This window comes from Dasypus novemcinctus, chromosome 7 (genome assembly GCF_030445035.2).
Source record: "Dasypus novemcinctus isolate mDasNov1 chromosome 7, mDasNov1.1.hap2, whole genome shotgun sequence".
Lineage (NCBI taxonomy): Eukaryota > Metazoa > Chordata > Mammalia > Cingulata > Dasypodidae > Dasypus > Dasypus novemcinctus.
The window spans coordinates 68,822,955-68,849,139 of record NC_080679.1 but is presented as its reverse complement, the minus strand read 5'-3'; the positions used below and the strand labels follow the sequence as shown (position 1 = coordinate 68,849,139).

The window sequence follows — 26,185 nt, the reverse complement described above, 5'->3', positions numbered from 1 at the left end:
GAGAATGATCCATACACTCAAGAAAAATGCGTATTCTGTTTCTGCTGCGTGAAGTGTCCTATATCTGTCTGTTAGGACAAGTTGGTTTAAGAGTACCATTCAAGTCCTGTACTTCCTTGAATTTCTGACCAGATGTTCTACCCATTATTGAGAGTGGTCTATTAAAGTCTCCTACTATTAATGTAGAACTGTCAAATTCTTCCTTCAAATCTGTATTTGCTTCATATACTCCGGGTGCTCTGCTGTTAAGTACATACATATTTATAATTGTTATACCTTCCTGTTGAATTGCCCCCTTTATTAATATATAATGACCATTTTTTGTCACTCACAATTGTAAAGTCTATTTATCTGATATTAGTACAGCTACTCCTGCTGTCTTTTGATTACTACTTGTCTGGTGTATTTTTGCCATCCTTTCACTTTCAACCTGCCTGTTATCTTTGAATTTAAGATGAGTCTCTGGCAGGCTACATATAGCTGGGTTATGTTTTTTTCTCCATTCTGCCAATCTCTACCTTTTTGACTGGACAATTTAATCCATTTACATTTAAAGTCACTACTGATAGTACAGGACTTTCTTCTGCCATTGTGCTCTTCAGTCTTTGTAAGTCTCATACTGTCTTTGCCCCTCACTTCTGTTAATGCCTATTTTATATTTATTTGACTTTTTGTGTTATAGCATATTGAGTGCCTTCTCAGTTCTATCTGGATATATCTCCCATCTATTTTCTTTATGGTTACCTTGGGTTTAAAATTAAACATCCTAAATATATAACAATCATTGGTGTGAAACCAACTTAACTTCAATAGCCTGCACATATACTTTTCCTATACCCATCTATCCCCTATCATTTTTTTTGTACCACTTATTTTAAGTTCCAAAACAGATTTGCCATTATGTTTTATGCATTTTAGCACCTATAGGGAGTAAGAAATGGAATTTGATACAATACAATACAATGCAGTAATATTGGCATTTCTAATTACCCAAATGGTTATTTCTACTGTCAGTCTTTATGCCACTTTGAACCACTGTCTAGGGACCTTTCATGCCAGTCTGAAGACTTTCATTTAGCATTGCTTATGGGGAAGGTCTAGTGGTGATGAACTCCTTCAGCTTTTGTTTATCTGAGAATATCTTAATCTCTTCCTCCTTTTTTAAAATAAAGTCTCACTGGATATAAAATTCTTGGCTGACAATTGTTCTCTTTCAGCACTCCAAGTTTTTCCACATACTGTCTTCTTGCCTCCATGGTTTCTGAAGAGAAACTGACACTCAATCTACTTGGAACTCCCTTGTACGTTAACACATTGCTTTTCTCCTGCAGCTTACAGAACTCTTTCCTAGTCCTTTGCAATCAATAGTGTGATCCGTATGCAATAGGATCTATTTTCCTCATGTTTATCCTGTTTGGTGTTCTCTGGGGCTTCTTGGTTGTATGTAGTCAGGTCTTCTGCTAAGTTTGGGAAGCTCTCTGTCATTATGTCTTTGACTATTCCTTCTGACCCTTTATCTTTCTTCTCCTTCTGGGACTCCCATAATGCATATATTGGTGCACTTCATGGTATCCCAGGGATGTTTTAGGCTACTTTCACTTTTAACATGTTTTTTTCTTTCTGCTTCTTAGCCTGTTCAAGTGTCTTGTCTTTAAGTTCACTAATTCATTCTTCTCCCAGCTCAAACTGCTGTTGAAACCCTCCTCAGCATTTTTCATTTCAGTTACCGTGGTCTTCAACTCCAGTAGCTCTGTTGAGTTCCCTTTTATTCTGCCTGTAAGGCAAATTCTGGGAGGAGGTCACAAATGAGAGGACTTTCCCAAGTCATTCTTCCCCTGCCAGAACAGGGCCAGGAACCAAGGAAGGGGGCTGAGACTGGCTTCAAAGTGCCCTACGGTGGGTTCAGTAAAGGTGCCAAGAGCTTCTCCAATGGCTCCAGAAAGCTGAGTTTTCCTGGCCTGTCCAACAAATGTAGCCGTTCAGCTGTCTATCTCCCACACCCCTAAGGAAAGGACAGCCCGCTACTGCCCTTGTCTGGGGCAGGTGAAACAATACCTGTTCTCAGAGCTGGGCGTCCCCACAATCCAATTCACTAATCAAAAGCTGTGATCAGTGATCAGTTATGTCCACCCTTGTTCTTGGGTTAGGGGAATTTTATGTCCCTTTCTGTCACCAGCAGCTAGACAGGGGCCACCAAGTGAAAAGAGTAAATAACTTTTCTTTACCATAATTTATCAGCCTCTTCTTCCCACACTTAGAGTTCTTTAGAGTTCTTCTGGCTTCCAGAGTTTCAAAATGGTAGTTTCACATTCCTTCCTGTTCAACAGTTGTTTTGGTAGATGGACTGAGTCCTATTCTGCTATCGTCCCAAAATCTATTCAATTTTTAGTATTTTGGGGCTACTTTTCTTTAAAAACAAATCTTAAAAGGAACTACAAATTCCTAACTATTAAATGCATTGGTATTTTCTATCAATATCATAAAATAATATTTCAGATCAGAGTTACTTTTATTACACGTATTATTTTGGTAGGATAGAAAAACTCTTTATCATGCCTCAATTTTGTACAAAGACCTAAACAAGAAACTAACAATTTCTTGGAAATTAAGAATTAAGTCAAATCTTGATAACCACATACTATTTATTGCAAGAATACACTGAGAATACCAGCGATGATCCCAAAAATTATTTCTGAAGTTGCATACTGTTCCAAGTGAGCTGAATACTCAGTGAAATCACTATAGAAATAATATAATTTCAATGCAAATACCATTTGTAGAAAGACACATGATTAGATAATTTAGAATCTGGTTTGTTAAGGTTCTTCGTATAATATCAATAAAATTTAGTAAAAATAATTGTCATGCAATAAAAATGATCAGAAAACAAAAACATCATTTAGAATTTTAAGAAGTTAAATATATCCCAACTAGACAACCTTGACACTTACCTGCATCACCTTTTGCTGTATCTCTTCCAACTGTGTGCGCTTACTACGTTGCCTACAAACTTCCTGGTACCGAGTATATTGCTCTCGGAGTGAATCTAGCAATTTCATAACCTGTGGCTGTGCAAGTAGTTCATCATCCATAGGAGACCATGAGACTCCTCCATCTGAGCCATTAAATCGACGTTGCTGTAATTCGGATAGCAATTCATGCCCTTTACAAATGAAAGATACACTTATAATTAATATCCATAAAGAAATAAGATTTACTTTCTGATCTTCACAATCCTATTCCCTTGTTTTAAAACCTATCTCCCTACCTACCTACATGCCAGGTCATAAGCACTGAAGTACAATTTTTCTATTTATATATCACAGTATACTATAGCTTTATAGAGTATGTATATTCTATATAATGTATTGACATACTATATTTGCTATATTCTTATTATTGGTAGATTCAATACTCAGGGGATTGTGCTAACCAATCTTCTTTCCCTGTACAACAAAATTACACTCCTGGATTTCTCTCTGCTGGTGCTAATTTAAGGCAAGATGTTGTAGCATTTTAGATTAAGACATACACTAATCATATCACAAAATTAGATTAATGAGGAAAAGCCTTTATTACTGGTACAAAATATTTAAACAAGCTCTATTTATAGAAGCCTTCAGGACATATTATCTGTGAATCAAGAGGGACCAGAGTAGTATAAGAAATACATTTAAATGGGATTCAACTACGGCAAACTCATGGAGAAAATCTACTCATACATGAGAAATTAAAATTATAAAACCCTACTTCTAAACAATTAAAAAGCCAATAGATTAAAAATGTTTTTCCAGGAAAATAATATTCTGATTATTTTTAAGTGCCTAAAAACTTATTTAGATATTTAAATTATTTTCTTCTCTTAATTTTTACTTAAGAAAATGTCCTAAATTCAAAATAGCATTCAAGATACACAAATAGAACTTCTGTTGTGTGTTTTTTTTAATGGAGTTTCCAATCCATATTCCCAGTTACTAAAACACATACATCCAAGACTGTTCTAAACCTCTCCATTTATAACTTTTAGATCCCTACTTTAAGAGTCAGTAACATATAAAAAAGATCATAATGGCATATAAAGTTACTTTTCAAATACAAATGCTCAATGCAGTGTATTAAAAATGAACATGGAATTAAGTTTTAAATTTAGAGCAGTATTTTTACTGACAGTTCTGTACTTTCTAAATATGCAGTAATTCAGAGACTACAATTATTTCTTTGTTCTCTAAAGAAATGACTTAGGTCCTACTGAAAAGACTAGGGCAACTGAAATCATTACAACAAACAATTACTTCACTTTTCATTACATTTATAATTAGAATAACACCCATTAATAAAGATTTATCGGAGGTGATTTCTTTATACATTCATAAAAACTATTAGTATCAGAATACATTTATTTTTTTCTACTTCAACAATTGTTACCTTAATATATTCCCTGTGGATACCATTTCTATTAGAGAAGCAATACTACACAGTGATTTCAAAGAACATACTTTGAAGCCACACTGCCTAGTTCCCATCTTTAGAATTTAGTAGCTGTGTAACTTGTGTAAGTTACTTAGTCCTTTAATGCCTCAGTGTCCCACCTTAAAATTGGGGTAATAACAGTACCTACCTCACAGAGTGTGGTGAAGGATAACTGAATTAATACACACAAAGGGTTTAGAACACTGCCTAGTATACACAGGATTAAAATTACGAACTGTCAGAAAAAAATACATGAAAAATAAAATTAAGGTATTTTCATTTGAAAGAATTCCAGTTTATCTTCTAGAATTTGTGAAACCACAACTAGAGATCTTTGGTTGGAACATACATACTATGCCACACTGCATAATTTACTATATGCAAGGCCACTGCAAGGTGCTAAGTATTTTTACATAGATTCTGTAAAGTGGTGTAGCTAGTGACTGGATTTAGACCTGCTTTGAGTTATTGTGACAGAGTTTAATACTCTACCTTGAGCAAGTTCTTTGGAAAATAATAATTATCTGAAAGGGTTTTTGGGAGAATTAAATATGAAAATACATAAAAAATGTTTAGCACAATGCCCAGCAGAGAAATGGGTAGCACATAAATTTTAGCTATTATTACCTCACACAATCCTCATAACAACCTGATAAAATGGAAGTTTTATCTCCATTTCACAAATATGGACATTATCTCAAAAGAGATCATTTGAGAGACTTAAATCTTCAGTCTTTTCATAAGCAGGTTGAGCCCTGAATCTCAAGAGTTGCAGCCAACACCTACTCCACAGTTCACTGGACTTACCTTGAACAACAAAAAAAAGCATAATGATGGACAATGCCCATCCCAAAACACAAAGAGTATCTACAAGCAAGACAGTTCCATCTATCTCCTCCATGGCACCTAAGCCCCCTTTCAAATGGAAGCAGAGTAGGCACCACCAATCCCAAATCCTCAAGACTGAGGAATGGGCAAACATAAGCAGGGAATGCAACTATGGACCAAAGTAGACTTACTATTATTCTAGTATTGGGAGAAAACTTGTAATACTGATATAAAGATACTGGTCACCAGGGGTTTTGAAGGGAGGGAGAGGGAAGAATAGGTATAACATGGACCTTTTTATTTTATTTTTTTATGGGACTCAGGAATTTTTCTGCATGATGTTGCAATGACACATACAGGTCATTACACATTTTGCCAACACCTATAAAACTGCGTGGTGCAACATGTAAACCATAAGATAAACCATAATAAACCATGGTTAGTAGCAATGCTTCAGTATTTATCAATCAATTGTAATAAATGTACCACAGTAATGAAAGATGTTTTTAATGGGGAAAAGTGTGAGGTGGGAGGGGTGTGGGGTATATGAGAATCTCCTATATTTTCAATGTAACTTTTATGTAATCTAAAACTTCTTTAAAAATAAAGAAAAAAAGGGATAATTTAACATGCATTATTAACATATTTTAAGATTATAAAGTGTATTAACACAGGTTAAACCAAAAGTTTGAGAAATTTCTCCTGGAACTCCTAGCACATAGTAGAGGCTCAATTAATGTTTATTTAAGAATCAATCGATCTATGAATTGTTTACTAGATTATGATTATCACTAATAAATATGTTTTATCATCTTACCTGTCTGAAGAACTATTTCAGGATCAACCGATGGAAGAAAGCTTAAATCTACAGACCTGCCAAGCATCAAAAGTATTTTTTTAAAACTTTATTTTTATCTATATAACCTAAGGAAATCCTTTATATATACATATTAAAACAGGGACACACAAACATGAAAATTCTACCATGTTCATTTGTCATAAGCCTAAGGAAGCTCATTAGAGCTCTTTAAATATCTCCAGCCAGAGAATTATCAATGTGATAAACCATTAAATATATCACTTGGAGACATACCGCTTATTCTAATTAATTATAGCATTATTTCAAATACATCAAAGGAACCTATTCTATTTCAGGGTTTATTCACTAAATATCTGTTTCAAAATGAAATTTGTAAGTTATATAGTAACCCGGAAATGTAACATTAAAAATGCACCCAGCCAGCTCACAATGAAAGGTTTACTTACCTACAGCAACCTTTGCTAGCCACAAATATTATCTGATATTCCGTATGTGTGTGTGTGTGTGAGATATGATCAGCAATAATACTGGAGTCCTAGCAACTGTATTCTCTTCCCTGTTCTAATTATGTTTCTTTTGCAGCTAGATAACTACGCAGGATTTCTGTCTTACTTTCTTTAAAATACATCTAGGAAGTAAATGACAATGGAAAGACAGGGGGCATGGCAAACAAAGCCAAGGACCATGCTGCTATAACTGACCCGTCTTGCTCAAAATCTTTCACTTTGGGCAGTAAATTTACAAACTCATCTCTAGCATAGCTTACATGTTTCCTGAGAACTGACATAAAGAAAATTGGTGAAAATTTTTAAAAGGAGGAACTGTATTATCTAGGGATTGAGAAACTAAGCCAATAATAACTCTTAGTTTCATGGGGAGGGATGGGCAAAAACAAGATCTTTATTTAATATGTCATGTAATCACAGAAACCAGCATTTCCCAAAATGTTTCCCAAAACCCTGAACAGGATATAATTAAGTAGAGAAAAAAAGGTCCCAGTGGCATATAAGTACAGTAAAGTCTAAGGAAGCAATTAAACAGCCTTCTTTACTGTAGTGCTTCTCAGAGACCTTTAATATAAATGTTCACGGTCATGCTCAGTGAGAGAAATATAGTACACAGTATAAATCAATATTTTTGATTATGAACTCATTTTCTATGGGCACCCTCTTAGGATTTCTTTCCTGAGGAAAATAACTTGAGGAAACATCAAACTTATTCTGATAGACTACACAGAAAGCAAAAAGGTTTGACTAATTTTTGTCAAGTAACTTCTGAGACAATTTCGATTCTTAAACCACAGCATATTTGGTGTGTGATATCTACAGGAGGATTGTAACATTTCTAAGTATTTGTTTTAACTTAAATAGATTTACATTCAAACCATCATTTTCACATTTTTACTTATTTTCACCAAGATTCTGTGTTAAACCATGACCCTCTCACATTGCTCTTACCTTATTACCTCAGTTAGTTGATACATGACCATATTTGAATTCATGTAATAGTAAGATACATTTTAGCAAGGTTCTACTATATTTTCAAGGTCAGTATCAAAGAACACAGACAACAATAAGCACTGATTCTTTCAAATTTCCTAATGAAAAATTGCTTTCTAATGACCACTTTATTAGCTAAAGATCTTTTTCACATGGGAAAAGGAACTTGGTCTACCAAGAGGAAAATGAAAATCAACAGAGTTGTAAAGTTCAACAGAAATTTGTAAAATGATAAACCTAGGTAGTTGCATTTAGGTAATATAAGTGAACTTAAAATTAACTTCACCCACTGTCATAAAATACTAAATTCCTCAAGCTGAACTCATGAATATCACATTATGTTGCAAAGACAGAGAAAGTTCTACAAGCTAAGTATTTAAGTATTTAAATAAGGTTATAATAACATAACTTTAGTCTGCAACTTTTTTTCTTTACTAAGCAAATTAAAACTTTATAAAGGTAGAAAATGGTTTCATGTTGAAAATATCATTGAAACATATTCTTTGAACATGTTCAACTGAACATTTTACTGTGTCAGAAAAAGGCAAATATATTACTAGTCATCCAGAAAAATGTCTTTTGTAAAAAGAAACTTTAAGTCAAGTCAATGAATAAGTTTAACATATAAGGCAAATTCTCAAAAATTAAAAATAAATTTAACTCAACTTTCACACATCAATTTTGATAGTTTACCTCAGTTCTTTTGCCATGAACTAACAGAGATTTTTTTTCTGATTAACCATAGCTTTGCAAGGATATAACTGTATCACACTAGCCACCTACCTTTCTTTCTCTTGCTGATTTCCTTTATCACTTCCATTGTTAATCAAAGCAAGTTCATCTAATAATGATGTAGATTCCTTTGTAAACTTCTCAAAAACCTAAAATAAGAGTCTTTATTAACATCCTAAGAATAATCTTAAATTATTATGTACTTAAGGATTTTCATTTAAGAGCAACAGAATTAGCCAGCATCTTCCAATGGAAATTACTTAATGTTGTAAACAAGACAAAACCATTTCCTAACACAATGAATAGTTGCAATCTATAAGGATTTTTTCTAATTTAAATATATTAAGAAATTAGTTTTAGTATTTTCAGTCCTCAGTAAGACAAGTTTATTTTTGTTCCTGTGTCTTGTGTCTTGGAGACACATTTCTATTAATAACAGCGATAAGTATAGAAGCATTATTTGGACCAGTTCTAAATATCTAATTCCAATTACAGGCATTCCTATAGAATTTTCTTTAGTCTGTGATCCCTAATCCATACTGGTTGCATGAAATAAAGAGTTTCATATATATGAATGCAGCATAAAAATAAATTATAATTTTAACATGACTTCTTAAAGTATTTATTAAAAGGGATTTGGGCAAGTCTGTTTAAACATTCATAATAAAGTGGGCACTCGTTTGATACCATGTTCAAATACTATAAAAACAAAAATGACTATTCATTCTGAGATAACTGAAAATTCACTATTCTTCATTGAAATTAATATATAATCTACACTGAGGTTAATTTGTAGTTTGCTCTTCTAGCACCCTGCATTTCAATGAAACAATGTTGTACTATACAGAGTAGCAGATTTTAGAAGTCTGGCCTGACAAGGAAGATACATTTTCAGAATTAAAAGCATAATCTCTTCAGGTTGACAGTTCAAAAATCCATATTGAAATATCTTCTCTGAAAATGGTAGATCAACTAGATTAACTCTCAAGAAATTCTGCTACCCTGTTACTCTACTCTACAAATTTAAAAATTTGACTAGTACTATTACTGCTACCACTAACAACAGTAATAAGTAACACATAATGCTATTATGTCAGGTGCTGTTTTAAGTTCTTTATACATAAACTCATTTCACCTTACATACTATTATTATCATAATAGAAAACAAGAACAGACAACTGAAATTATCATATACCAGCAAAGGACAAAAGCAGAATTCTAATCAAGCAAGTCTGTCAACTGGCATGTTTGCCTTCATGTTAGGCTATAATGAGGTATGCACTACATTTTATATCTGTATTTTCGTAAAAAACAATCTACATTTTTAGTTGACTGAAATGACAGCAAATATGTCTTATTTACATGTAGTTACATTTTATCTCATTGTTATATACCAACCAGCCTCTTATTTAACCAATCCATGTGATCATAGGTAAGACTCCCACCAAAATCTTCTGTTAACTGGCAGGGTTCTATATAACGAGTCAATTTATTGGCAGACACTAAAATAACCTGTAAAAGTAAAAAAAAAAGAAACATTTAGTAAACCACTGTTACAAGTCCATGAAAGTAATGAGGAAGTAAAATTACGTTAAAAAATGCAATATCCTTTCTACCATGACACATTATCATTTATTTAATTAATACAACATTTAAAACCAATTCAATAAATTTTGGATTATCTGCTAGAAAATAATCTATCATAAACCATTTATAATATTGCATTTCAAAAATAAGACACTAGATGCTTCGTTAAAATATTTTCCAAAAATATTTATCTATATTAATAATTTCTTGATAATAAACATGAATTTCTCTAATACAAAATTCTAATCTGCAAAGATTTTCACATGGCATCAGTATTAGCTAGGGACACTAGAATGAGAAGCATAAATGAGTAAATCTGTCCATGAAGAAGTACATATTTTAAAGTTTCTCAAACATTCTTGATATATATGAATAAAACAAGTCCTCTGATAGGATAAAACTCAACAAATACCAATGTCAATTTGAATTATCAGAAATAAACACTGGGAAGTCAGAGAATTCATAAACCTGAAACCTACATATTAAATTATAATGCTTTAATTCTAAACTTGAAATGATTTCAAATACAAATTACAGAAGTACCTAAGAGACCACTGAAGAACTAAGTAAAATTTCAATTGATACACATGAATATAAAATAAAATACATCTGTGAGAGAAAGATATTCAAATGGGAGTGTTAATGCAAAAATTATATATGCAAATTTGAAGTTACCAAAAGTGACTTCATGAGAAAAATAACAGGCATCCAGCTTCCATCTACAATGTAAAAAGCCAGAGAAGAGTGCAGTTCCCACCCTAACAACAGCAATAAAAAAATTATGACTTTCTGGAACTCATGAGATAGATGAAGTCAAAGGGAAAGCAACTGGTTTGCAAATGAAGAAGTCAGGCACCAAGGAGAGCAAAGTGGAAGGGATGACCATACAATGGCAGAAGCAGAGCTTTTGGAATGATCAAACTGTTAAGTATCTTGACTGTAGTGAAGATTATATGTATGTGTTCCCCAAATTTCATAAACCTGTAAAAAAATTTTTTTTAAGGAAGTATGAGGATTGAACTTCAGGACCTCATAAATGGAAAGCAGGTGCTCAACCATTGAGCTACATGTGCTCACCAATTAGAGTTGGTTTTTTCATTTGTTTGTTTTTAGGAGGTTCTGGGGATTGAACCTGGGACTCCAAACATGGGAAGCAGGTGCTCAGCCACTTGAGCTACATCCAGTTCCCAAACCTGTCAATCAATTTTAATGAATATAAATTATATCTCAAAAAGGCCTGACTTTTAAAAAGAAAAAATTAGATTTCAATATACATTTCCTCAGAAACATTTCCCATATGCAAAACTAGGTACACATCCACATTACATATGAAATTATAATGTAAACAAAAAATAAGTGGAATTTATCCAGATTGCAAACTAATTTGCTAAAAGTGGGGGGAAAACATCTTCAGAAAGATACCAGAAACATATCAAAAATTTCCAAGAAAAAACGGACACTACCATACTTGGAGATTACAACAAATTGCTATTGAGAGCAATACATGAAATGGAAATAAAGAACCTTAAATCTTTCTATTAGAAAAGAAAGTCTAATGAATGATGAGCTAAGAAAAATGAAACACATCCAAAGAAAAGAGAAGGAAGGAGATAGAAGATATGTCATTAATGAAATAAAAAATAAAGGTGTTATAGAGGTGTAAGCTAAAAGTTGTTATTTAGAAAAGACTAATGAAACTAATAAATTTCTGATAAGAGAAAAATATAAAAGAATAATAGTAAGAATGAAAAAACAAAACTTCATTTATAGCAGTGGTGTAAAACATAAGGATACAGAAACACGGTAATTTTAAGCTGAAGCTATGAAAATTTGAAATAATGGGCAGCAGACCAATGGGTACATAGGAAAAAAGTATAATTTACCAAAGCAGACATAAGAAAAAACAGGAACATCTATACCCATTAAATTAAATCACTAGATCTTTCTCTATTTTCAGTAATCTTATTAATAGTGGTTTCTGTATTGCTATTCTGAAATCACTTGATATGGAACAAAATTAATGAATATGGAATATTCTAATACTTCTATCACAGTTGTACTTAAAGAAAAAGGGTTGCTTTGCAAGAAAGAAAGGAGAAATGGATGTGAAATGGAAAAAGTAAAGCTCTTATGGGTCTTCAATTTGAAATGGAAGAACCAAAATACAGTTCATCTTAAATAAACACAGACTCACATATATTTTTTTTCTAGCTCTGTTCATGAAGATCTTTAGAAACAATGACCAATCCCATAGAAATGTGCATCCCTAATATCCAAATTATGATTTGCAAATACCATTTCCCAGTAAAGGGCTCTGGAAGATACAGTCAATTCTAGTTCTAGGGCTGGAAATACACAAGAAGAACTTGGAACATCACCTCATCCAGAAAACAAGAAAGCTATCAAAGACCACCAGGGTTGTGCCAAAAGGAGTGAAAAGACTTCCCCTGGCCAAGGATGGGACAATTTGCAGATCAGTAAGAATGATAAAGGCTATGAACTGAAACATTAAATATGTTTAAATCAAAACATTCATACTGATTAAAAAATGATCATCAGTGGACTACAACAGGGAATTTACTATATTAAAAACCAGCAATTAAAAGAGAGTATCTCACCTTTCATAAAACTATACCATTAAACAATAATACATGAGGGCAAATTTCTCATTATAGAGGTACTCCAGCTAGTACATGAAGAAGGACTAATAGAACTAGAACATCATAATTTTACAATCCTTAATGAACAAAAGAATCCAGGCACTGAACATAAATGGCTACTAACATCAATAAAAAGATGACAACCAGGTATTATGAGCCTCATGAACAAATGATACATCACCACATATGAATACCCTTGAGAAAAAAATAATCAAATCTAAATCAAATCAGCTATCTAAATCTAATTATCAATTTATGGAAACAGAGGTTTGAGAAGGTAGAACAACATGTTAAACTACACCACAAGGAAGCTAGCTGGAAAATGCAGACTATAAGAACTACAGGACAGATAATGTGGGTCTCTTCAAGAAAAACAAAAAGAGTACTTCACCTATGCTAAGCTAAGAAGATAACTCAGGAGTATAGGCTGGCCAGGTCAGAATTAAGGAGCGTATGATTAGAGGGTTGAGGCTTTGGGTCAAATGCCATCAGTCAACCTAGAGATTGAATGCAGTCACTTGGGCAATCAATCAAGCAGTACTGCCTATGTAATGAAGTCCTAATTAAAACTTCAGACACTGAGGTCAGATGAGTTTCCCAGGTTGGCAATACTCCAAGTATGTTTCAACATATAGATTCCAAAAGGGTAACACATCCCTGAGGCAATCCAAGCTTCATGTTCAGAGTCCTCCCACACCTGCCCTGTGTCACTCTTTGGCTGGTCCTAATATATATTCTTTCCCTACAATAAATGCAACAGTAATTAAAATAGGTTTTAGGAAGTTCTGTGAGTTTTACTAGCAAATTACCAAACCTGAACATGGTTTAGGGAAGCCCCAAAACTTGCAATTGATGTCAGAACTGAGGGTCTTATTTAGACTTTCCTCTCTACCTCTGTAGTTGAATCCTAACTCCTTGCACTTGGGGTCAGAGGCCTTGAATAGACTTGGGAGTCTCTACGACAGTTCCTTAACCTTGCAGTTTGGCTAATTGCATGTGGGGATATATATGTCAATGGTAACTCTCTACAGATATAGAGACAAAAATATAATAATAAAAGATAACACTATTTTCTTTTAAAGATTTCACCTTTCATGTTTAAGTTTTTTAAATCTTTCACACACACAAAATGAAACTATGAATAATGGATGGATAAATGAAATTTAAGTTAGGTGTTTAGGAATAGGAGAAGATAAATGGGGTCAGGGATAGGCATGCAGATTTATTTCAAGGTATTGATATTTGAGTTCTTAGTTTGGGTAATGGGTTCTGGAGTATTTGTTCTATTATTACGCCTCGTATATATATGTGCTATATATATATTATAAAAATATGAACCAAATACTATATTAAAAAACTAAAAATGGAAAAGAATCAAGAGGGGAAGGAAACAACTAACAGAAGGGGCAAACTGAGAGCTCAATCACAGACTGGAGAGACAAGTAACTCTTCTGAGTTAAGTAAGGAGGTAAGAGGAAGAACAAAGGAAAATCTGGAGGTTGGAATGACTGGAAAGCTGAGACAGTTCATGTACTATTCTTCTTTCCATAAAAAAAATAAAAGGCCTAAGATATGGAACATCAAATTACATTTCTGTTAAGAATAATAACAGCAACTCTATACCTATATATTTTATACCTATATATTTTAAATATCAATTTAATGTTATCTCTAGACTATGAGGATTTTAGCACATCTCAATTTCCCTGTTTTGCTGTTTAGGTAATAATGGGAGCTACTTTAAAATAAACATCTTAGAATAAAACAAACACAGAAAATGATTTTTTCTTAGTGAAAGAGCTGTTAGAGAGTGCTTTATTTATTTGATCATCCTTTTGCTCCAATGTCACTTTTTTTGACTAGCTCTTAAGAGACAGGCATGATGTTAAACACTAAATAGTAAATGGAGTTAAGGCCAGAGAAACCACTTAATTGGTCATCAACTCCTTTTGGGATAAAAACAGAGACTTTCACGGTAGAAGATAAACAAAACCAAAAGGATTTTTCTTCCTTCAAAAATCCCTAGCAATCTACTAAGCAGATTTATGCAAATAAGGACACCAAGAAATATTCATTTGTTCTATAAGGAAATAAACTACTTGCTGAAGTGATCATCAATTCAAATCTGGAAAGATAACATCCTCAGAGCACTCTCTTTCCTGAAAAGAAAACTAATTAGAAAATGCAAAACATAATGAATGATCTTCCTGTTTTTCTACTGTGTCTTATTTGACAATTTAAACACTGAAAAATATCTTTTGAAAAACCCATCTATCGTGTTCCTTGTATTAAATTTAACTTTTAAAAAACTGAACTTTTAATGATGCCTTATTCATTCATTCAACAATAATTATTTAGTACTTCTTAAATGTTTTGGTGCTAGGAATATAAGGATAAATAAGATATGTTTCTGCCAAGGAAATGAACTTTTTATTGCTACAATATTCCAGAGACAATTATGCAACACTTTCAGAAGAAAAAATAGATTAGAGTTTTCTATTTTGTTTCTAAAGGCTTTGTTAAAAATACCCTAAATGCTTTTGCCCCTTTGGTCATAATAGCACAGAAGGTAAAACACTTAAATACCCCAAACGATTTCCAAATCCCTTTCCTAGGTTAAATACCACTACTGGAAGGATATTGAACTATTAGTCAATCATTCTTAGTTTGTGCCACAAATTCTCTGACCTTGGAAAAAGTCAAGCTAAAGGAATTTACCACTCCAGGCCTATTTCCCCAATCTGCCAAAGGCAGCTATACTAAATCATCTGTGATGTCTCTTGAAGTCCTAACAGGACATAATTTTAATGAGTTGTCATCTTATTCTTTTAATTTGGGCTATTCTCTCTAATATGTCACCCTGTCTTCCCCCAGTGAAAAGCCTTGTCACTTTTCTACCTATTCTGGTTAATCTCTCCACATAAATTTCTTTCTATATTTTGTATTTCCTCAGTATATTAAAATTAATGGTAAGCAAGTTTTAAGTTTAGTAAGCCAATGGGGAAATTCAAAAGTTTATTTGCATCTGAACATTTATCTTGAAATCTCTTTTGCCTCAAATCACTAAAATGTAAATAATGCACTCTCTTTTATGACATAACTTAAAATTAGAGCACAATACTTTAGTAAATATACTCTTTTTTAAAAAGTTGACTAAGATTCCTGCTATTGATATATTTACCTATGCCAAATAGATGTAAATAAGGAAACCACAAAAATAGAGAGCTACATAAAACTAATTTCCCCATCATTATAAACATCTTATAGAATCCATATTCTTATAAAATTCACTGATGGCTGTTCTAAGTGAAAACAGAGCTGCAATGCAGATATATCAACATCAAAGATATCTCAAAGATAAACGTATATGGAAAAAAAACACAATAGTTAGAATGATCAGTAGACTCAAAATCATGGTCATTTGATTTTAACAATTTAGAAAACTACTCTGAGAAACAACAGTTTCCACTGCAACAACACTATCATTGTTTAAGAGTATAAGGGTAAGAAGAAAGGGTGAAGGAGGAGGCTGGCAAAATGGTAATAACCATCTCTATGTTATCAGATTCTGTATATTCAAAACCAAGGGAAAAGAGTGAGTCAGAAGTGGCACTGAGGAGGAAAGAAAATCCCTTCTTCCAGTGCACTGCGAAAGCAAGTACACTTCCTTGACAAAGAAATTTATACCACTTGCCAGGCTGGAACATGTAAATAACAGACAACTGCTTCCAAGAAAGACAAAATTTGAATGAACAGACAATTCAACTTCACTCCAGTGAGAGCAAACTTCACAGAGGAATTTTGACTTCACAAAATGAACAAATTCAAATGCACAAACAAAAATAAGAAATCAATTGGGGGCAGGGGGGAAGGCAGATTAGGTTTAAAGTAAAATTGGCAGTGCTGAAAAGAAAAAAACTGTGCGGAGGAGATTTTGGAAGTAAGAAAAGCACAGAAACACATTACAAAGTAAATGACCTACATGGGTCACATTTCAGAGCCCAGTGAGAAAAGGATTAAGTACACAAAACCAGGTGATTTTCTTTAAAATGTTTCAAGATTCTCAAATTACAAAATACTGATAAGACTTTCCATATTCCTGTTTGTAAAGTCCTCAAAATCACTAAAACAGCAAACGTACAAAAGACCTGAAAGATTTAAAATATAAAAGCAATGTCAAATCAGGGGGTCATTTTATCTTATGGAAAGTGTATTACTAACTGGCAAAGATATAGAAAAAAATTTTTTTAACATAATCAGATAAAAGTTTTTAAATGTCCAGTTCAAAAACAGAACCATCAATAAAATTAAAATCAAAAGAAGAAAACAAAGACCCCCTAAAATTATTTCTAGGTCACAATTATTATCTGTGATCCATTTTCATCCTGTTTCTAACATATGAAAACACAGAAGTAAGGACATAATTGCTGAAAATTATAAAGAAACATTTTCTAAGCTACAGGAAAAGCTTTGAAAATTTTTAGTGAAGTGACTGTTTAATAAGAAATATGTTAGACCAAAAATATTTTAAAAATATGAAAGCTACAAATGTATGAAATGTTATTAGATGATATTAATTTAAACATTAATATAGCAGGTTTGATATTACTGATGAATTCCAAAAAGAAATACTGGATTATGTTTGTAAACTGGTCTTTTACTCTGGGCATATCTGAGTATATTAGATTCAGAGGTTTTACTTTTACTTGATTAAATAATGATTACAGCTTTGATTGGGCCATTTCAGAAGGATATTCAGTCCTCACCTCCTTTGTGGGTGGGGACTCACAGAGAAACTGCACTGCAGAGAAGGAAGGTGGGAGTTTTAGGTGGAGCCTGAGAAGTAAGCACACAGAGGAGAAGAGCAGCTGAGCCCAGAGAGAATCAAGCCCTGGGGAGTGAGAGAGAGCTGGTCGCCTGATGGTCTACAGCTGACCTTGTGGAGAAAACAGAGCTGAGCCTGAAGAGAAAGAGAGTGCTGGAAAGAGAGGACCCCAAGAACCCTGAACTCTTGGCAGACGTTGGCAGCCATCTTGCCCCAACACATGGCAACAGACTTTGGTGAGGGAAGTAACTTATGCTTTACGGCCTGGTAACTGTAAGCTTTCTACTTCCAAATAAATACCTTCATAAAAGCCAACAGATTCCTGGTATTTTGCATCAGCACCCCTTTGGCTGACTAATACACCTAATATAGTCAGTTCTTTATCTTCTGCAAAACTCTCTTTTAAACATATGTTGACATTTCACCTACTCTAATGAAGTAATTAATTGGCAGGAAAGCAATATTCTAGTTTAAAGGCAAACCTTACTAAAAATCCAACAGTTCCTTCCCTGTGGAAAAGATGGAAATGCAAACTCAATATTTTCATTCCTCACAGATAATTTAAAAGAGCATTTCTTTAGACTGGTCTGCTTTATTAGTCTAAATCAGTATCCTCCAAACAGTTATGCAAATCTCATGAACTCTAATATTCTACAGTATTTTATCATTTTTCTCAGAGGATAAAGTAGTAGTATATAACGAAGAGCTTGCCTGAACTTTAAAAAGAGGACTTACTGAATTAATATTACAAAAGAATGAATTAGGGAAACTGATGTGGCTCAACTAACTGGGCTCCCATCTACCATATAGGAGGTGCAGGGTTAGATACCCAGGGCCTCCTGGTGAGGGCAAGCTGGCCCACGTGGAGTGCTGGCCAACCTTAAGAAGTGGCACAACAAGAAGATACATAGAGACACAGGAGAGAAAATAAGAAGACATAGCAGAACAGGGAGTTGAAGTGGTACAAGAAAGTAACTGCCTCTCTCCCATTCTGGAAGGTCCCAGGATTGGTTCCCAGAGCTGCCAAATGAGAATACAAGCAGACACAGAACAACACACAGTGAATGGATACAGAAAGCAGACAACAGGGGGAATGAGGGAGCAGGGGGAGAAAGAAATTTTTAAAAACCTTAAAAAAAAAAAAAGAATGAATTAAAGTGAACTTCATAATACAATCTTAAGTAACATAGTATACCGAAGTAAAAAAAGATAAATTTTAACCTTTTCCATGTAACAAATGACATTCATGTGCTTTAGGTAATTTTAAATAGTTATGTAAGAAATAGAATGATAACAAATCATTTATAAACAACTTAATTTCATGCTGGATCTTAAAACTACAAATAAATTACAATGAAAATGGTTTGTACCATCAAAAATAGGTGGAAGAAACTGCTTCCCTGACCTAATTTTTGGAATTTTATCTTCATAACTTAGGAACAAAAAAAAAATCCAAGATTGTTTATTTTTATGAATTTTTAAATTTATTTCTAAACACTCATGAGAAAAGGTTTGTAAGCTTGGTCATGATAGATAACTGTGGTAGGTTTGAAAATGTATGTACCTAAGAAAATCATATTCTTAAAGTTTATTCAATTCCTGACAAGTATAAAATTATCTTAAGTAACTTTTCATGAGGTTACTTGGTTAAGGCGTTGCCCAGGGTGGGTTTTAACTTTGTTACTGCAGTCCTTAAAAAATGGGCTGAATACAGAGGGAGAAAGCCACAGAAGCACGATGAACGCAATGAAACCCAGAAGAAGAGAGATGCCACCATGTACCATGCCATGTGACAGAGAGATCCAGGATCACTGGCAGCTAGTCTTCAGAAAGAAAGCATCACCTGTGAAATGAGTACAACTTATACAAATGGGGACTACTGTCTTGAGATAAATGACTAACTTTGGGCATTCTTTTCATTCTCTAAACTACAAGCTTCTAAGTTAATAAACACCCACTGTTAAAGGCAATACATTTCACGGTACCTGCTTTCAGCAGTCTGGCAAATTAAAACAATAGCTCTTTAAATGTATGAAGAGCTTTTATTCTCCATAAATGAATTTTGGGAAGTGGACTTGACCCAATGGACAGGGTGTCCGCCTACCACATGGGAGGTCCACAGTTCAAACCCTGGGCCTCCTTGACCCATGTGGAGCTGGCCCCCATGCAGTGCTGATGCACGCAAGGAGTGCCGTGCCACGCAGGGGTGTCCCCTGCATACGGGAGCTCCATGCGCAAGGAGTGCGCCCCATAAGGAGAGCCACCCAGGCGAAAGTAAGTTCAGCCTGCCCCGGAGTGGCGGCCGCACACATGGAGAGCTGACACAGCAAGATGAAGCAACAAGAATAGACATAGATTTCTGGGGCCGCTGACAACAATACAACAATGGAAGCGGACACGGAAGCACACGCAGCAAATAGACACAAAGAGCAGACAACTGGGGCGGGGGTGGGGAAGGGGAAATTTTTTTAAAAATCATAAAAAAAAAGATGAATTTTAAAGAATCACACTATAAACTATCTGTTTGATCATAACTTTTAGAGTAGTAAAGACAATCATATGCTATATAACAATTTCAATGAAATGAGTACAACTTATACAAATGGGGACTGCTGTCTTGAGATGAATTTGCAGGATTATTATATTCTTATGTTCCTTATTAAGTTGTTACTTATCACTATCAGTGAAACTTATGGTTTGTTATTAGTGATAAGTTAATCTACAAAATAGATAAAATCACCAAATTGGTTATGATTTCGATAGCTGAAATCTGAGTGAAATGAGTGACTGACAGCCCATTAACTAGTCAGCTGATAAATACTGAAAGCTTTCATAAATATTCACAGATATATGGAAACAGAGTTCATAAGCAAGAATTCAGCTCTATAAGAAACACTAAAGGGAGTTCTGCAGCCCAAAAGGAAAAGACTGGAGAGAGAGAGAGGCCTGGAGGAGAGTGTAGAAGTGAAGACTAGCAGAAAGAGTAACCAAAAGGGCAAAATGACAAAACAAGATATGATATATGAAAGCCAAAGGATAAAATGGTTGAAGTAAGCAATGGCTTTACAATAATAACATTGAGTATTAAATGGAGTAAACTCCCCAGTTAAAAGATACAGGCTGACAAAAGAATGGATTAAAAAAAAAAAAAAAAAAGTCATCCATATGGTGTCTCCAAGAAACTCACCTTAGACCAAAGGATACAAATAGGCTGAAAGTGAAAGGTGGGAAAAAGATATTTTATGCAAACTAATTGAAAAAGATCAGGGATAGCTATACCAGTATCAGACAAAACAGACTTTAAATGCAAAAAAGTTATAAGAGATACAGAAGGCAGTTATACAATAATTAAAAGAACAATCCACCAGGAGGAGTAATAGTCATAAATATCTATGCACCTAACCATTCTGCTCCAAAACACATAAGGTAAACTCTGGAGAAACTGAAAGGAGAAAGAGATGATTCTATAATAATAGTTGGAGACTTCAATACACCACTCACATCATTAGCTAGAGCAATTACATGGAGGATCAACAAAGAAATAGAGAAGTTGAACAACAGGATAAATGAAGTGGATCTCGCAGACATATACAGAACATTGCACCCCAAATCAGCAGGTTTGCATTCTTTTCAAGTGCTGAAGGACCTTTCTCCAGGAGAGACCATGTGCTGGATCAAAAACAGATCTCAATAAATTAAATGTAAATAATTTAAAAACACTGAAATTATACAAAGCACCTACTCTGATTATGAAATAACGCTGGAAATCAATAATAGGCAAGAAGGGAATATTTGCAAACATGTGGAGGCTAAACAACACACTCTGAAACAATCAGTGGGTCAAAGAAGAAACTGTTAAAGAGAAATTAGTAAGTATATTGAGACGAGTGAAAACTAGGACACAACTTACCAAAACTTACAGAATACAACGCAAAGGCAGTGCTGAGAGGTAAACTTATAGCACAAGGCACCTATATTAAAAAAGAAGAGCTAAAATCAAAGACCTAACTGAACACCTGAAGGAACTAGGAAAAAAACAAACAAAAAACTGCAAACCAATACCAAAGCAGCAGAAAAAAAGATTAGAGCAAAAATAAGTGAAATTGAGAACAACAAAAAATATATAGAAAATCAACAAAATCAAAAGCTGGTTCTTTGAGAGGATCAATAAAATTGACAAGCCCTTTACTAGACTAACAAAGAAAAAAAGAAAGAGGCAAAATCAGGAATGAAGAGGGGGGAGGGGTCATTACCACTGACCCCACAGAAATAAAAAGGATCATAAGGTTATTATGAGGAATTATATGCAAATAAATTAGACGGCCTAGATGAAATGGACAAATTCCAGAAATGCATAAACAACCTACACTGACTCTACAAGAAATACAAGAACTCAATCAACTAATCACAAGTAAATAAATTGAATCAGTCAACAAAAACCTCCCAAAAAAGAAAAGCCCAGGACCAGATAGATGGCTTCACAGGTGAATACTACCAAACATATTTAGAAGCATATAATGTCAATCCCGTTTAAAATCTTCCAAAACTTTGAAGAGCAGGAAAAATTAACCAACACATTTTATGAAGCCAACATCACCCTATACCAAAGTCAGACGAAGATATAAGAAAAGAAAATCACAGACCAATCTCTCTAATGAACATAGATGCAAAAATTCTCAACAAAATACTTGCCAATCAAATCCAACAGCATGTTAGAAGAATTATACACCATGATCAAGTGGGTTTTATTCCTGGTTTGCAAGGGTGGTTCAACACAAGAAAATCAATTAACATAATGCACACATTAACAAATCAAAAGAAAAAAAACATATGATCATCTCGATTGATGCAGAAAAGGCCTTTTGCAAAATTCAGCATTCTTTCTTGATAAAACATTGTGAAAGATAGGAACAGAAGGAAAGTTCTTCAACATGATAAAAGGCATATATGAAAAATGTCCAGCCAACATTGTATTCAATGGAAAGCTTTCCCTTTAAGATCAGGAACAAGACAAGGATGTCCACTGTCATCACTGTTATTCAACACTGTACTGGAAGTTCTTTCCAAGGCAGGTAGGCAAGAAAAAGAAATAAAAGGTGTCCAAATTGGAAAAGAGGATGTAAAACTCTTCCTATTCACGTGTGACATGCTCTTATACTTAGAAAAGTCTGAAATAGCCATAGCAAAGCCACTAGAGCTAATAACATGAGTTCTGCAAAGTGATATGATACAAGATTAATATGCAAAAATCAGTGTTTGTATACAATAGTAAAAATCTGAGAAAGAAATCAATTTAAAAATTCCATATACCATAGCAATGAATATCTAGGAATTAATCTAACCAGGGTGTAAAAGATCTGTATTTAGAAAACTCACAAAAAGAAACCAAAGAAAACTTAAATACATGGAAGGACATTCCATATTCATGAATTGGAAGACAAATTCTGTGAATTTGTCAATTCTACCCAAACTGATTTACAGACTCAAAGCAATCCCAATCAAAATTTCATTACTGAAATTATTAAAAAGCTACATGGTATTGGTTTAAAGATAGATACACTGATCAATGGAATTGAAATGAGAGCTCAGAAATAGACCCTCAACTCTACGGTCAACTGATTTTTGATAAGTCTACAAAGTCCACTTTACTGGAACATAACAGTCTCTCAAAAATGGTGCTAGGACAACTGGATTTTCATAACCAAAACAATGTGAAAGAGGACCCCTATCTCACTCCCTATACAAGAATCAACTCAAAATGGATCAAACACCTTAATGTAAACCCAGGACCATAAAACTCCTAGAAGAAAATGTAGGGAAACCATCTTCAAGATCTTGTGGTAGGTGGGGGTCTCTTTTACCATACATCTAAAGCATGAGCAACAAAAGCAAAAATACACCATTGGGACCTCCTCAAAATTAAACACTTTTGTACCTCAAAGGGTTTGTAAAGAGGGTAAAAAGGAAGCCTACCCATTGGGAGAAAACATTTGGAAATCACACATCAGACAAGGGTTTAATATCCATGAAATATAAAGAGATCTACACCTCAACAATAAAAAGACCAAAAACTGATTTGAAAATGGGCACAAGTCCTAAATAGACAATTGTCCAAAGAAGAAATACAAATGGTGAAAAAACATGAAAAAAATGTTCAACATCACTGGCTATTATGGAAATGTAAATCAAAGCTACAATGAGATATCATTTCACACCTACTAGAATGGCCACTATTTAAAAAAGCAGAAAACTACAAGTGTGGAGATACAGGAAGGTTTATTCACTGTTAGTGGGAATGTAGAATGGTACAGCTACTGTGGATATCAGTTTGGCAGTTCCTAAGGAAGTCAGATATACATCTGCCATGTGAACTGGTGATACCAATACTAGGTATATACCCAGAAGAACTGAGAGCAGTAACACAGTTATCTGCACACTGATGTTCCTCGTAGCTTTATTCACAATTGCTGAAAGATGGAGAGGTATCCATCAACTGATGAACGGATAAACCAACTGTGGTATATACACAAAACGCGATATTATTCAGCTGGAAGAAGAAATGAAGACGTAAAGCATTTATGACAACTTGGTTGTCCTCCAGGTTCCAGGAGGACATTATGTTGAGTGAAGTAAGCCAGAACAAAAGGAAAAAATTGTATGATTTTACTATTATGAACTGAATATAATGGACAAAGTCATGGAGTTAACAACTAGAATACAAGTTACCAGAAAATAGAATGAGGTTAGAGACTGGAAGGCTGAGATATAATCTCTGCAGAGTTGGTAAAAAGAGTTGTTTATAAATGTTTGGAAATTAATAGAAATGTTGAAAGCACATCACAGTGTTTGTAATTAGCTGTGCTAATATATATATGATAGTGTTGAAAGGAAAGTCTATGGTCCTATGTATCACTAGAAGCAAAGCTAAAAAATGAAACACAGGACTATATAGCATAGCATACCCTCTTGAGAAAAATGAGTATGGTAAATAATGCATATATTAGAATATTTTTCTCTGAAACAGAACAAATGTAATTAATTTGTAATTTACAAATGTATATTAAAAGATGTTAATATCAGGGTGATATTTAGGCAAAAATATAACCCAAGAAACTATGGACAATAGGGTACAGTAATAACATTCCACCAATGATTATTTTTTAAAAAGAGTAAGTATGCTAAGTGAAAGAAACTAGACAAAAAGTACTACATATTATTTGACTCCATATATAAAAAAGGTAAGTACAAATAAATTATAGAGATTAAAAATAGATTAGCAACTATTCTAAGGTCCACAGGATGGAGGAATAGAGTATGGATTAGAGTGGACTTACTGATATTCTATTCATGAACTATTGTGATTAGTAATTGAAGAAAATGTGGCATTGGTGTGGAGAAAGTGGCCATGGTGGCTGCTGGGGGTAGGGAGTGGGAGGAAGAGATATGATGTAGGGGTGTTCTCAGGACTTGGGAGTTGTCCTGGGTGTTGCTGCAGGGACAGTTACCGGACATTGTATGTCCTCCTATGGTCCACTGGGTGGACTGTGGGAGAGTGTGGGCTATGATGTGGACCACTCACCATGAAGTGCAGCGGTGCTCAGAGATGTATTCACCAAATGCAATGAATGTCTCATGATGATGGAGGAGATTGTTGTGGGGGGAGGAGTGGGGTGAGGGGGGTGGGGAGTATATGGGGACCTCATATTTTTTGAATGTAATATTAAAAAATAAAGACAAAAAAAAAGATATTATCACAGCAAAAAAAAAAAAATAGATTAGCAGTTATCTATGGCAGAAGTGGGAGGTGACCACTGAGGGATAGGGTTTTTTGTTTCTTTTTTTTTCTTTTGGAGCAATGAAAATGCTCTAATATTGATTGAAGTGATAAATGCATAACTCTGTGATTATACCAAATGCCACTGACTACACACTTTAGATGGATTTACGGTTTATGAACATGTTTTCATAAAACTTGATTTTTGAAGTTTTCATACTAATATATTTTAAACGAATAAATGACTTATATTTTTTAAAAGGTAATATTGAAAAAATGATTCCTCCTTTTAGGATACAAATCCTCTGGAACAGTGTAGAGAACAACTAAGAAGGACCCTAAAAAACTCCTGGTCCCAGCTTGGAATACAAAGTTTAAAGAGAGACTGACACAAAAAGTAAAATAAACTTCAGAAAGTAGCTTCTATTCTGAAGTGATATGAATGTACAGTATGCCATTAATATCCAAATTCAAATTTTACAAAAAAATACATTTGTCAGGAAAACTATCTAAATCTTGGGAAAGATATAAATGGGTATTCTTTCAGTACAGTGCTGGGCTTATACCTTTGATTGACTTGCAACAAACTTATCAATAGGTACCAACTGCTATTGGGGCAGAAGTTAATTTGTAGATTTTTCTCAGAAGACATGCAAATAATTGCTGTCCACGTGCAACAGATGAATTTCTGCCCAATGGAACAAAACAAAAGATAACTTCAAAGTTTACAACGTATGGATCTTTAGGACATTAACCAGTTTTGTATCTTACTTAGCAATCTTACCTGTCTATAAAAACTCTTAGGTTCCTCAAGTGCTCTTTGAACCAAATCTTACAAATTACTGATGACTTCATTAATTAATGAGTTGAACACCAACTATTTGATACATGCTCATTTTATATTTGAATGAGAGCGACCATTTTATTTTTATGAAAATTATACTTTAAAATATACTGACTTCATAGAAATGTGGAGGGAATCTTATTTTA

The 26,185-nt window shown here is 33.9% G+C and overlaps 1 protein-coding gene across 4 annotated transcripts in view; it reads right to left on the bottom strand.

The window, feature by feature from the left end:
• Positions 1-26,185, bottom strand: part of SESTD1 (SEC14 and spectrin domain containing 1) — a 129,576-nt gene that overhangs the window by 43,919 nt on the left and 59,472 nt on the right. For all 4 annotated transcript variants that reach the window (XM_004476862.5, XM_012518960.4, XM_058300569.2 and 1 more), the window contains 4 exons: positions 9,748-9,861; positions 8,401-8,498; positions 6,116-6,171; positions 2,952-3,163 (listed from right to left, as the gene is read on the bottom strand). In XM_004476862.5, the coding sequence (XP_004476919.1) occupies positions 2,952-3,163; positions 6,116-6,171; positions 8,401-8,498; positions 9,748-9,861 (480 nt within the window). The remainder of the gene's footprint in view (positions 1-2,951; positions 3,164-6,115; positions 6,172-8,400; positions 8,499-9,747; positions 9,862-26,185) is intronic.